At 39.6% G+C, this 13945-nt stretch overlaps 1 protein-coding gene across 9 annotated transcripts in view; it reads right to left on the minus strand.

The window, feature by feature from the left end:
- MTMR3 (myotubularin related protein 3) overlaps positions 1-13945 on the minus strand; it is a 79815-nt gene that overhangs the window by 14778 nt on the left and 51092 nt on the right. For all 9 annotated transcript variants that reach the window (XM_036353727.1, XM_036353728.1, XM_036353726.1 and 6 more), the window contains 5 exons: positions 11052-11148; positions 10000-10113; positions 4541-4746; positions 3884-4015; positions 2784-2895 (listed from right to left, as the gene is read on the minus strand). In XM_036353727.1, coding sequence (XP_036209620.1) covers positions 2784-2895; positions 3884-4015; positions 4541-4746; positions 10000-10113; positions 11052-11148 — 661 coding nt within the window. The remainder of the gene's footprint in view (positions 1-2783; positions 2896-3883; positions 4016-4540; positions 4747-9999; positions 10114-11051; positions 11149-13945) is intronic.

Below are 13945 nucleotides of genomic sequence, written 5' to 3' on the forward strand. Positions count from 1 at the left end.
ACAGTTTGTTTCTTGTGATGAATTCCACCCTCCCTTTCCCCCATCCCCCCGCCCCCAAAAGCTCTCTGATTTCTCCAAAATGCAATCAGATTTGTACTAAGACCACAGTGTAGCCCTTCAAACACTGAGTCAGAGGAGGGAATAAGTACTTCTGCTAGGGGGCTCTGAGAGGGCTGTTGCCAAGACTACTATAAACAACTATTAAACCTCGGGGGGAATGAGTGTGACTTTTTGGAATAATCCAAGGCGGGGAGGTAAACAGACTACAGAATGTAGTGCATAAGCTTTGATTTCACATGGATTAGCTTGGTCTACCAATCAGACCTTAGATCCTCAGAGGGCGGACACTGTATCTCAGGCATAGCTGAAAATCATGGGTAAAAAAATGAACAAACAAAAAAGCAAAACTCAATCTCAAAACATTCTATCTCCTAAGAGGGACCCGAACACATTTTTTGCTAATGGATAAATTGTTTATTCTCATTCCTCACAGAGTCTTGAAGAAACTAAAAGATAAGACATAGGAGAGAAAATACTGCATTATTTCCTGGCCCCTGGAGAAACAGTAACCGAGAACAAGTGTGAGGCTCTCTTGACCTGACTAAACTATTCATACTTACCAGGTGGTGCTGTCCATGCCTGACAGAGAAGCTGCACTACAGAAGTGGCCAACCAAGGGACTGCACACTCCCTGCCTATTCTAAAACGAGTAGGAATACACCGTGCCCCAGCCTTCCACAGCCACCAGTGCTGGGAGGCTTATTTACAGCTGGTCCCACCACTGCCATAGCTTCATTTTTCCTCAAGGGAGGCGTCAGCACAGCATTATAGCTTGTTGCCAAAGACAAAGCTGGAGGGGGGTTGAAGGACGGAGTGAAAAAGGTGACGGGATTAAGAAGTACAATCGGCAGTTACAACACAGCCACAGGGATGTGAAGTACAGCAGAGGAAACAGAGTTAATAATATTGTAATAACTACGTATGGTGCCAGGTGGGGACTAGAACAGTTGGGGGAACACTTTGTAAAGTATTCTAACCACCATGCTGTACACCTGAAATACATACAAAGTAATACTGAATGTAAAAACTGTAATTGAAAAATAAAATTTAAAAAGATAAAGCATTACCTTCTGTACTTTATTTTTTATATTTTTATTGATTTCAGAGAGGGAGAGGGAGATAGAAATATCAATGATGAGAAAGAATCATTGACTGGCTGCCTCTTGCATGCCTCATACTGTGCATCGAGCCCACAACCCAGGCATGTGCCCTGACTGGGAATTGAATCATGACCTCCTGGTTCATAGGTCAATGCTCAATCACTGAGCAACACAGGCCAGGCAGGATTACCTTCTTTAAAAACCCCCTTCCTTCCCAGACATTCATTTGGACCAACATAGTGCTAAGTACACCGTTTTTACCGAGTTTAAAAACGATCTTGTCCCGGCCTGGAGCACCTATGTACACCACAAGGGCTGTGCATTTCATTCCTCGTCAGGCACAGATCTAGGCTGCATGTTCCATTCCCAGGAGGGGTGCATATGGGAGGCAACCTATTGATGCTCCTCTCTCATATCAATGTGTATCTCTCTCCCTTCCTCACAATCTAAAAATCAATAAAAACGTATCTTCCAGTGAAGGTAAAAAAATAGCTTTATAATTTTAATATATGGAAGATTAGAGATCAGGTAGTGTTGATTCTATCCCTTTCATTTTAACAGACAGGAAAACTGATACCCACAGATTTGGCCAAAGTCATACAGTGACAGATCTCCTGAGTCCTCCTTTCTGTGCCCCGCCTTTGAGGAGAGCGCTACTGGCTGGGCTCTGTGAGTGTACAGCAATGCCAGCTGCTAATCCCCAAAGCAGAACATCAAGCTCATTTCTTCCGTCAGGCTTTTCCCCAAGGACAAGTGCTTCATCCTCTGGGCTGATGGCAATTGTGATGAATTTAATCATTTGGTACCAGGAGTTAGCACAAGTGCTTCAGGCAGCCATCTGATTTAATAAATCAAGTAAAGAAGGCTGCAAAACTTGATGTGATCGTGAGTCTACTAAATAGAACCCAAAAAACAGCTATAGGCTCCAGCACAAATACCAGAAAAGAGAAAATTCTCTTTGGCACCATTTCTGGCTTCCTGAAATGTAAAGCAGGGGCTTTTAAATATTTATGTGTCCATATTTGTTTTACAGAGCATTCCTCCTAATTTATCTTGTATTCAAACAGTTCCCTTGGGAAGAGGGGATGTTATTTCACCAGCCATTCATTTTTAATAAGCAATAAAAATCATGGTAATGTCCTTAGTAAATGAGAGAGGGTAGTTTAGAAATCAGCTTATGTGAAAAGAATTGACCTAATAGCAAGTTTTAAAAAGTTTAACCCTTTTTAGAACACGATGAATACACTTTGACTCTTCATGGTAAAACATCCCAGTTCATAGCCGACAAGTGTCACTACAGGATGTCAGAAACCAAAAAATTAAATTACTTTGGGCCAAAAGCAAATGTAGAAAAGAAGGAAGAGTTTTTAGAAAAAAACAAGAAAGCAATACTTCCATTCTGAGGGCATCTGTTTGTTATGTGGTGCACATTTTAAACCTTTCAAAGGACTACATTTTAATCCCAGCTCCTCATTTATGCTGCCATGCTCCTAACACTGAAAAAAATACCCACAGAGACTGACAGTAAAACCAAAGTTTACCAAGAAATAGAAGGAACCTCTGAACTCATTTGAAAAAAAAAAAAAAGGCAATGCAAAATTAAAGCTAAGGCCAAGGTCTTACTTTCCCGGATCTGGCATCTGTGTGCACAGCAACCGCAGAGACTGAAAACTCCTCCGGATTGAATGAATATTTGCCATCCCCATAAACACAACTTCACAGTTGGGGTAATACTCTGGAGAGAAAAACAGGAAGTAGAACACAAATACGTTAAATTTAAAGCCCACATGGCCAAATTTAAAAGAAGCAAAATGGCAATAAACAAACCCACTGCAGCTGCTAATGGAACTGCAGTGTTTTGAAGCCTATATTAGCTTAGTCCTTTATTATGAGCGGAAAATAGTGCTTGAAATTTTACCCGTTTTTGCAAAGAGGAAGGTTAGATTTGTGAGGATACTGACATAAAATAGAAGCTATTACTTAAAAAACATGAATAATAAAAAATAAAAAGATCTATATACTCCCCTCACCCCCAGGTTTACTTCTTGGGCCTGCGCTAACTTGTAGCTCTGGAATCTCTGAAAACAACCTGGCAGAACAATGCATTTCATGCATTCAAATTTCGCCTTAGTACCACTGCTTGTAATTCTCAGCCTAGATCCCATCTGAATAAGGAGTTTGGTGCCTCAACTTGCTCCATCAGCACACAACTAGCACCAAAGGGTTCCTTCTTTGGAGAAAGCCAGCATTCAAACAGTAGGCACGTCAGAGGTTAGGAGAGAAGCACTTTGCTACAGTTTTGTATTTACTGCTTCGATTTCCAAGCCAGGTTTTCTAAGTGGGAGCCATGTGAGGAGTTTCTGTAAGACAAGTGATGAGCATACCCACTTGTCAAAGGCAACACAAAGCTCCTAGAAGGCTGAGAAATTGAGCCCTAAAGAAGCCGCTTCGAAGTAAGAACAGACCTTATTATGGGAGAGAACTGACTTTCCTTATCACCTAAAGGCTGGCACAAGGAAGGCGGACTATTTGGTTTCACTGTGCCTCCACCTCCACTTCTCCCATGAAAAGAGCATAGTGTCAAGAATCCAACGAGCTCTGGCTCTCTCAAGATAGGCTGGGGAACATGGTTTGCCTTTCATTTCATATTAGGAAGTAAGACCCAGTTGGGCACAGGCCTCACGAGGAAAGAATGTTGGGGGACAAAGCACTGTCCATCTCACCTGGGCATTCACAGCCTCCTCCTTTGGCTCTGTTTGCAACAGCTGCAGCATAAGAACGTGCATCCAAAATCAAAAGCTTCTGAGGTTGGATGGCTAAACTCTCTGCTCCTGAAGCATGTGACAGAGAAGAATCTAGGAACATCAGGAGTGGGGAGGAAAAACTGAATGAACCTGTCCCTTCCAGAATTGTGCAAAGTAAGAACCCAGACACATATTATGGTACAAAAAAATAAAATAAAAAAATTAAGTGAAATCCCTAACCAGAACTTCTTTTTGTTTTCTATTTTGCCTATAATCTCCTATACCTTGTTTCTACAACAGCTGTCCTTTAATGAAGCCTGGTGAAATTTTCCTCCATGGTCTGGAGAAACTGCAGGTCCCCTACTACATATACATTCCTGTTACTATGGCAAGAAAGACCCCCCAAAACAAAAACAAACAAACAAACAAAAAACAAAAACACCACTCTAGTCCTCTTAAACCAAGTTTGAAATAAGGGGTCTTCTTGTTCATTGCCAAGACCCATGAATCCTCAAACAATCGCATCAATTGAAGCTTTGCTCTCTTCTATAAAACAAATTCTGTGTTATAAGAAAAAGGCCATTTCAAGAAAAGGTTCTCATCTGCTATAAAAATTGCTGCCAGGAAGCACCTTACCAAACTCCACATCAGAAAGGTCTCCTGCATTGGGAAAGTCTCGAGAACTGTTCCTAGCTGACAGCTTGCTGCCACTCGATCGGGAGTTGGAGGCACAAGCTTTGGCTACTGACTGCACCAGGTGCTCATCATCAGCATTTCGCCAGCCCCACCAGCTGACCTCCGGCTGCCCGCAGCGGGCAATGACAGCTCCATTGCTCTGGTGCCTGTGCAGGGAACAAGAAACAACTGTACCATCCAGAGGCCCCATCCAGACGCTCTGTGATCGTACAACAGTGAGGTCGTGGATTTTAAATGCCTTAACACTAGACTGCCCAAGGAAGTCATTTTGACTGTTTTTTAATTTCAATTAGAAAAACAATTATGTATATAAGGACACAATGTCTTAGAATTTTGTGACTTTTTTTACAACATATGAATGCGTTTATTAATAATTGTAGTTACCTCCCCCTCCTTCATTTCCGGTATATATATATATGTGTTATACCTATATTGCCCAAAAGCAGTCATTTTGACTGCTTGGGGAAATTATGACTCTTATTATTGAATTGAGTAAATTTCTTATATGACCAGGTCGGCTCTATATTGAAATAAGTTTTCATTTTTTTTTTCGATTACCGTCACATGATAACATACAAGTACATGATAAATTGTCGATACTTGATAAGTTGCAGTTGCTCAATAAGCTAAACTAGTACTTGTTATTCGAATCTTTATGCAGTGATACTTGTTCTAATAAGCTGTTTATTGTATTTCTTTTGCGCCCTAAATTCATGAAAGAAATGTCGAATAGAAGTGAGTTATTGGAAAAGCTAAGGAACACAAGTGAAGAGTGCTCCGATATTATTCTTTCACAATGCAGTCATTTTGACTGCTTTTGGGCAATATAGGTATATACTAAGTTTCAGTCTTTCTAGTGTTAATGAACTGCCTAACTACAGGTAAAAGATGCATTAGCTTCAAGTCCTCTCAGGGCAGAAATCTTATATAGCAACAAAAACAACAAATCCTACCTAGACCTTTCTCAATTATCATACCATTTGAGAGATCTTTGTAGAATTACCAACAAAATAATAAATGTATCTTCTTAGAGAAAACAAATTACTATTCAGAAAGCAAATGTCTGTATCTTTAAATTTATTTTTAGAAAATCAGGTTAAAAATAATCTACAGATACTACACTAATTCTCCTAATCAATAATGAAGCATTGTTCTCTCCTTATCTGCACCTGAAAAATTTGTTTCCTCACTGATTTCTGAAGGTCCACCACAGCAATTGGCTGGCTTGGGGATTATTTTCAAAACAAGATCCCACCTTCGAGACCGAAACACTTACCTGGCCCACAGTGAACTGCTTGACAAAATCTCCTGAGATTTCCTGAGTCACAAACTGTTCTTATTATAGGCAAATAAGCTCAATGAGCCAGCTACTCTTCCTTAAGCTCTTAGAAGGAAATGAACAGCATAAACCTCAATAAGCCATACTCTCACAGATCCTTTTCCAAGAAATAAGATCAGAGTATTTGTAGTCTACTTTAAGATTCTATTAAAACCAAGTCTTTTCCTAATTAGGAATTTTAGTTAGGCAATTTTAGTAATTAAAAAGTTATAAAGTAATATTATTTGGCAATAAAGAGAAATAAAGTCCTAACACATGCTACAACACGGATGAGCCTTGAGTATGTTCTGCTAACTGAAAGAAATCAGTCACAAAAGGCCACATTCTGTATGATTCCATCTATATGAAATGTGCAGAATAGGCAAATCTAGTGGCAGAGACAAGTTTACTAGTAACCCAGGACTAGAGGCTTTGGGGAGTGACTACTAATGGGTCTGAGATTTCTTTTTGGGATGGTGAAATGACTAAAACTACCTGTAAGGATGGCTGCACAACTCTGTGAATCTACTTAAAAGAAAAAAGAGAAAAAAAGAAAAGATCACTAACCACATATTACATTAAAAGGGAAATTGTATAGGACATCTCCATAAAGCCATTTAAAAAAATTATCAAAGAAATCAGTTCACTGTAAACACAAATTAGAATAAAAAGCTAGTAAGCAAAAAATTTAAATGTCCCTCAATTCTATATTCTAGAGGAAACCATCAATGTCTTACCTCCCGTTAAAATTGTTTCTAGCCCTAGCTGGTTTGAAGTACCAGCTCAGTGGATAGAGTATCGGCCTGTGGACTGAAGGGTCCCGGGTTCGATTCTGGTAAAGGGCACTGCCCGGTTTGCAGGCTCAACCCCCAGTGGGGGGCATGCAGGAGGCAGCCAATCAATGCTTCTCTCTCATCATTGATGTTTCTCTCTCTTCTTCCCCCTTCCTCTCCGAAATCAATAAAAAATGTATTTTTAAAAAGTTGTTTCTAAACATATATGATACACACATTACACATATGTAGAGCAAATATGGATTTAAGCAACACACACTTTTGAATCCATTTGTCTTCTTCAAGGAATGATGTGAGAAAAGATTTTTGTTTTTAATCCTAAAGCTCACAAGCAATACATTAAATTTGGTAATAATCAAATTTCACTGGAACCACCAGTTTGCTTGTAGTTTTTAAATCCTCCCTTATTGGTAATACACAACTACTTGTCTCCCAACACAATCAACTGGCTCACCTGAATGAAGCCAAACTGGAAAAAAAACACCTCACTGATTCTTAAAATGCCTACTAGCATATGCTAATAGGTGCTGGGTAACCAATGAGCGGATTGATGCCAAACCTAAGAGGCTTGGCAGGACCTTTCCTGAGCACCTTTCTCTGCAATGCTTCCCAGACGTGCCCAGGAGGAACAGTAGATGGCACTCTTCATCCATGAAAGGCTATGGCATTATAGTAGCTAGACTGCAACTGAGCTGCTGCAGTGGGCAGTTTCTGCAGTCTTCTAAAATGCTTTAGATGCAAGAAAGAGAACTAAAACACTAAAGCTAAAAATCATTAAAGAGCATTTCTATCATTTTCACAAACAGAACCATAAAAAATATAAAAATTAAACAATGAAATGTTTAAACTATCCCTAAATTGGTGTCAGGCAAACTTCCAAAATGACTAGAATTTTCTAAATCATTCAATGCACAAAGAGGGGAGCTGTGGATTGAACTACAGAGGGGGTGCCCTTCGCATCATCTTCCTGTGTTAGAGCAATCTCTGTCTTCAATGATAAATCCAATTAAACACTCTCCTCACAGGAGAAAGCATGCATCAAGCACTGGTTCAGTGCTGTCAAGAAACTGCTGCTAGCAACCTCAAGAATCATTACTGCAGCCTACGGACAATTAAATTCAGTAAATGCAGGTGGATTCAGAAGCATCCTGCCACTCAGGCTGACAAAGCAGAGTGCTAGAGCAAGCATGTCAAATTCATTTAAACGGGGCATACGGCCCAATGGCCATGAGTTTGAAATGCTTGTGCTAGAGCAGCCGTGGGCAAACTACAGCCCGCGGGCCGGCTCCCGCCGGTTTGAAATGAATAAAACTATTGAAAAAAAAGACCGTACCCTTTTATGTAATGATGTTTACTTTGAATTTATATTAGTTCACACAAACACTCCATCCATGCTTTTGTTCCGGCCCTCCGGTCCAGTTTAAGAACCCATTGTGGCCCTCGAGTCAAAAAGTTTGCCCACCCCTGGGCTAGAGTATCCCAAGACATTCTTCAACTGCCTCAATCTGACCACCCAGTCTGGAGCTCAGAGATACAAGAAAAAGTTCTGAAATAGAGGCCAGTTCCTGGAAGCCTGATTTTATGTGGACTACACCAAGAACTTTCATTTGTAATCTTTTGAGAGCAGATTTTCTGAGAAATTACAAATTTAAAAAAAAAAATTCATTTATACATACTCTACGTCTCCAGAAAGGGTTGGAGGGGGGAAAAACAAACAAACCCATGGCTCATGCTCTCTAGAATAAATTTTAGAAGGGAAAAAATTCTTTCCATGTTTATCCTAAGAAGTTTTTCTTCAACCTGCACTTTTAGGGTTCTCTACCAACAGGGAGAATTCACCTAAAGCCCCTTGCTTTGAACACAAGGGGGAAGGACTCTCATTTTCAAAGTCAGAAAACCACACAAATGCCAGTTTGCTGATCTAACACAGTTGGCCAGAGCAGCCGCTGGTTGCCTTCCCCATGTGAGCTGGGCAGATCACCGATAAGGCCCATAAAACCTTTCAGCTTTCACTGCTCTCTAATTCTTGTGTCATCCTTACCACTTGAGTGATAGGTAAATGTGGTGACCTACTTTTCTAGGGGTGTCTGAAAACAACAGTGATGGAATTGAGACTGAAAACTTTCACTGGGCCAGAAAAAAATACTTTTCCATCTCATTATTCAGGGTGGCATCAGAATTTGCCTTCAGTGGACTAAATTAATAAGCCCGTTACCTCAGTGGGAATTACACAGAGATAAATCCCTTTCTACAACTTCAAATTTTCAATAGAAGGTCTCTAGGCATGAAAGAGTTTTAAATAAGCCTCACTGGTTTAGTCTAATTTCAAGAGGAGACCAAAAAGTCTGCAAACTGGGAAAATGAAATGGAGAATGTGAATATTACAAGAAGATGACACCCGAAACAGTTTCAAAATAAGAGGTAATGACTTCTTAAAATTTTAACATGATTCTGTGAGTAATGAGATAGTCACTGAATTATAAAAGCAGCCATCAGGAATACATCAGTAGTATCTACTCTAGATACTGCTTAGAGAAGTCCAGTGTTTATAGGTTCATTCAGATGCCACAGCATACAGGCAAAGAAAGAACAGGATTCCCATTTTGCTAATTAAGAACGGGCATTAGTCCGTTAAGGAACTTACTCAAGGTGCTATAGCAAGAAGTATCAGAGAAAGGACTTAAACTCCAAACCTGTGCTTGTCACCATGTCACCATCCCCTACTAGAACTTGCCCCTCTGCTAGCAACCGCAGGAATCATCACTGCAATCTACAGACAACTAAATTTAGTTTTGCATGTTGGATTCCTGCCTTTGATTTCTCAGATCTTATAGCCAGTCAAGATCTTCTATCTAGCCTTCTTCCCTAAATGCTCCCTCTCCAAGTAGAGCTCTTTGAAGTGTTGAAGTTTTTCAACCACAAAGACAATTACAAGTGACTCAACTCTACTCCCAATTCTCACTTTCCAGGACTCATCTCTCTTGTTCCAAAGGCCAACATGTGAGCAAAATGCAGCAAGCACATTATCTTCCCATAGAATGTCAGAAGGATCTTAAAATAGCAAGACCAGCCACCTTTCTATTAAATTTTTAACAGTGTTAATTTAATGTTACCAGCTAGTGTTCTGGATGCAGTAATTACCGGTGTGTAACTGAAAGAGCTGCTTTAGCACTAAGGAAGCACAGAATTGCCTGCGAAGTTTCCTGAAGCCTCCTCACCTCCCTTCCCAGGTGAGCAGCATCAGATAGCAGACCACTTGCAGTGGGCAGTAGGCCAAGCTTACTTACCTGTAGATGACGGCAGGGATGCGCTTCCAGGACCTGAAGCCTGCTACGCTTTCCAGTTCTTTGTCAGTGATCCAGGCAGGCACTATGAGTTCCTGAGGATAGCTACCACACAGCCTAACAGGAAAGGTGAGAAAGGGGGAGAGACATTACGTGAATCAGCAGAAGGATGCTGATCAAGCTACCCGAGTCAGTTAAAAGGCAGTGCGGAGCATTACTTGAGTCTTGGCCTGCTCAGCAGAATGGGCTGCTTCCAGTGTTTATATATATACACACACTATCTTGGATTGTTTCCCTTGATGCTACCTTTTGGGAACCTGCCAGTCTTAACTATCAATGAAAAAAGGGGAGTTGAGAGGCAGTTACTCCATTGTAACTCTCTGTTGTAACAGATACACAGGCCGTTTCTAACACACACGATCCCCGTCTGACAACAGAAGTGAAAGTCTGTGTTACCTCTAACAGTCCCCCCTCAGTCTTTCAGGCTTTCGTCAAAGTGAAACACAAAAAATGTTAAGAGCCTACAATTCCACGTTTCCAGAGACCTCATAGGATTATTAATGTAATCTTTGATATGAACCAAACAGGATGTCCTAATTACAGGTAACAAATGCAGCAAAGGGTATGTACAGAATACTTATGTCTATTTCATAGAATGTGGAGTAAAATTAGTCATAAAAACTACCCCTAAGTGTTTTATCACTGCATATGAGATCACTGATCCGATCTCTAATGCGATGTCAAGTGGTGATGAGAACTGACTGCCTACTCACAGACGCTGTTATCTAGATATGCCTGTGCCAGGAAGCAGAGACCATGAGAGGGTAGAAAGGAAGGTTCCAGAATCCTATTAAGTAAGGATCACTTTCCACTTCAGTAATAGCAATGGAAACAGAAGACTAAAGAAGTACTCTGAAAATCATGCATTTAGATTTAATAAATAGACGTCATTTGAAAGAAAAAGTCTAAGTTCAAATGTTCTGTCACATGAGAAATAGGGTATTTGCAAAGACAAGGGCTGCGAAACACAGTCCACAGGGACCCATACAACTCACTTGTACTTCTCATTGATGTTGGAAATCCTCCAGGCATTGATCATATCAAAACCCATCCGCTCCACTTCATTTTTAAACCTTGATGTTACATGTTCCCCTAGAAACCAAAGAGAGCAGAAAAAAGGAAATGAATACAATTTAGCAAAATAGGTAGAATAAAAGCGTAGCTACCCTTCTCAGTAGGGGATAGGTATTGTATAAATAAAATAGCATCTACTTGGTTTTAGTTTTTAAAAATCCCTGTCAGGTTAAGACTGAACTAAGGAATAAAGAAATTAATTTTGATCAAGAAGTATGTTATCTCATCTAATCACTACTATCAAGTCTGGGGATAGTTATCGCTGAGCTCATTTTACAGATGACAACATGGAAACAGAGAGGTTATTATGGCAGGCCCGTCTGGTCCCAAAACCCATGTTCTTATTATTCTGGCTGCTTACCTACTTCCACACTCAGAGAGATGGTATGCATAAGAAATGACATCAACAGTTCACCAAAAATAGTAACATAGATCTACAACTCATCAAAAACCCTTTGGGCCAGGCCTGGCCAGTGTAGCTCAGTGGTTGAGTATCAACCCCTGAACCAGGAGGCCACAGCTCTATTCCTGGTAAGGGCACATGCCCGGGTTGCAGGCTCAATCCCAAGTAGGGGGTGTGTGGGAGGCAGCTGATCAATGATTATCTCTCATCATTGATGTTTCTATCTCTCCCTCTCCCTTCCTCTCTCTGAAATTAATAAAAACATTAAAAACAAAAAAGAAAGAAAAAAACCCTTTGGGCCAGATTTCAGAACTTGAAAAATTTCTGGATTTTAAAATGGCACATATATTATAATATTAACACTCTAAACAAGGTCTACTTAATCAAACATTAGTATTTCTACAATGAAATGCATAATTCATACTGAGATAAATAAAGCAACAAATAGTTTCAGATCAGTTCAAGCCACCAAATAAAATAAGAAAAATCATTCCATTTTCAGAGCCTTACAGATTAAAGAATTACAGATAAAAGAAAACAAAACTATAACTGCCAGTCCCCAGGAATCTCAGGAAACACCATACTACCAAGTAAAGTGCTGAGCATTTGTAAGAATGTCCACCCAAACATGTGTGACCCATCTGCACATGCCCCACTGCATTTGGCTTTCTCTTCCTAAGACAGTGAGAAACAAAGGCATTAATGAACTGAATATAAAAGTCATTAAATCTGAAATAACTTTCGTCCTTTAAAACTCAGAGTCCTAAGGCAGTAATTTTATTAAAAAATCATTAAGCAGGAGAGCCTACAATAATAAAAGCACAAAAGCAGCACAGGACTGCTTTGATGATCAAAGTATAAAGCTTTGCTCTCCCTGGGAGAAAAGCTTCAAAATAGGAAACAGCAATTACTTGAAGAAAATTCTATAAAACTACTTCCCATTTAAATTGCTTTTCTTGAGCTTAAACTAAACTAGGCATTATATGTTTCCTGAAGGAAAGCTATAAAAAGACCAGGCTCAGAAATGCAGGAAGAAATAATCAGCTGAATCTATTATTTTGGAAGTGATATGGACTTCCAAATAGGAAAAAAGATATCTGAATTGGGGTGCCATTTGTCTACAAATTGCATGGAACAGCGACCATCAAGAATACTAAACGGGCCCTGGCCAGTGTAGTTCAATGGTTATAACTTCCATGAGGACTGTATATACTGGGAAGAAACAAAATACAACCTTTTACTTATAGAGAAGTTCAAAACAGTTAGTTACAACAGCACCACATCACCTTGTATATTCATAATTTCCAAAATGTTTTTACAAGCATGGCACATAGGAGATACACAAACATTTACTGAATTGAGCTCTAGCATAACCAATTTGATCTTCAGGATACCCAGAACAGCTTGGGCAGGAAGAACAAGAAATTCCCAGTTTGAAGAACAAAGGAAACTGAAGTACAGAGAGGATAAAAATGGCTTACCCAGTATTTTTTTTTTAATTAAAGAGTAGAGTACGAATTTGATCAGTTTGATATCTAATTCCTAAGTCTAGTACTTTAGCCACCAAATGCCTCTATCCATCACAAATCCATGAAAGACAGAGGACACCACGGACATCTGTAAGGACTGGTGGTCAAAGAGCACGAATAACATCAGGAAGGAAGGACGTGAGGACCAAAGACAGCCCAGGTCAGGACAAAGCCATCGTCATTGAAAGACTACAGTGAAGCCTGACCTGGCATATCTTAGGAATGGACTAAGAGTTGGCTCAAGTCCAAAAGAATAAAATTATCAAGGGAATAAGAAATCATCTAAAAATATGAGAAAATTTCAGTTTCAGGAAGGAGAAAGCTAGGTTTGTTAACTAAATGCTGCCAATCCAAAACTAGGGGAATGCCTTTGGAGTTAAGAGTCTTAAATGTACACATAAGATTTGTGCATTTCATTATGTATAAACTTTACCTTTAACAAAAACTTGAAAAGAACCAGAAACAAAAAAACAAAACAAAAAAAATAATACAATGGTATCTCAATAAAGGACAGAAAAAGAGGGATGCAGTGGATGAGGGAGTGAAGTGAGACCGTTTAAAAGCACGTTCTCATAACCTCCAAGGCTGGTGTGGTCTCTTGCTACTGACTGAGTCTCTTGCTATTGTCTGAGTTTCATCTTTAGCTCCCAAAACAAAAATACCAGCCTATCCTGCCTGTTTGATCAGATCATAAGGGCCAAACAAAAAATCAAAGCATCTTTAAAAATAAGATGATACTTATGTGTGTTATTATATTTTATTTAAACAAGAATATAAACCAAAAAAAATTCAACCAGTGAATGAATCAAAAACAAAACAATGCACATAGCTAGATTAGCCTCAAATGTTTAAAATGAGCCAGGGCAGAATTGTTAAGACTGAA

The sequence above is a fragment of the Myotis myotis genome, unplaced genomic scaffold, assembly GCF_014108235.1.
Source record: "Myotis myotis isolate mMyoMyo1 unplaced genomic scaffold, mMyoMyo1.p scaffold_m19_p_20, whole genome shotgun sequence".
NCBI lineage: Eukaryota > Metazoa > Chordata > Mammalia > Chiroptera > Vespertilionidae > Myotis > Myotis myotis.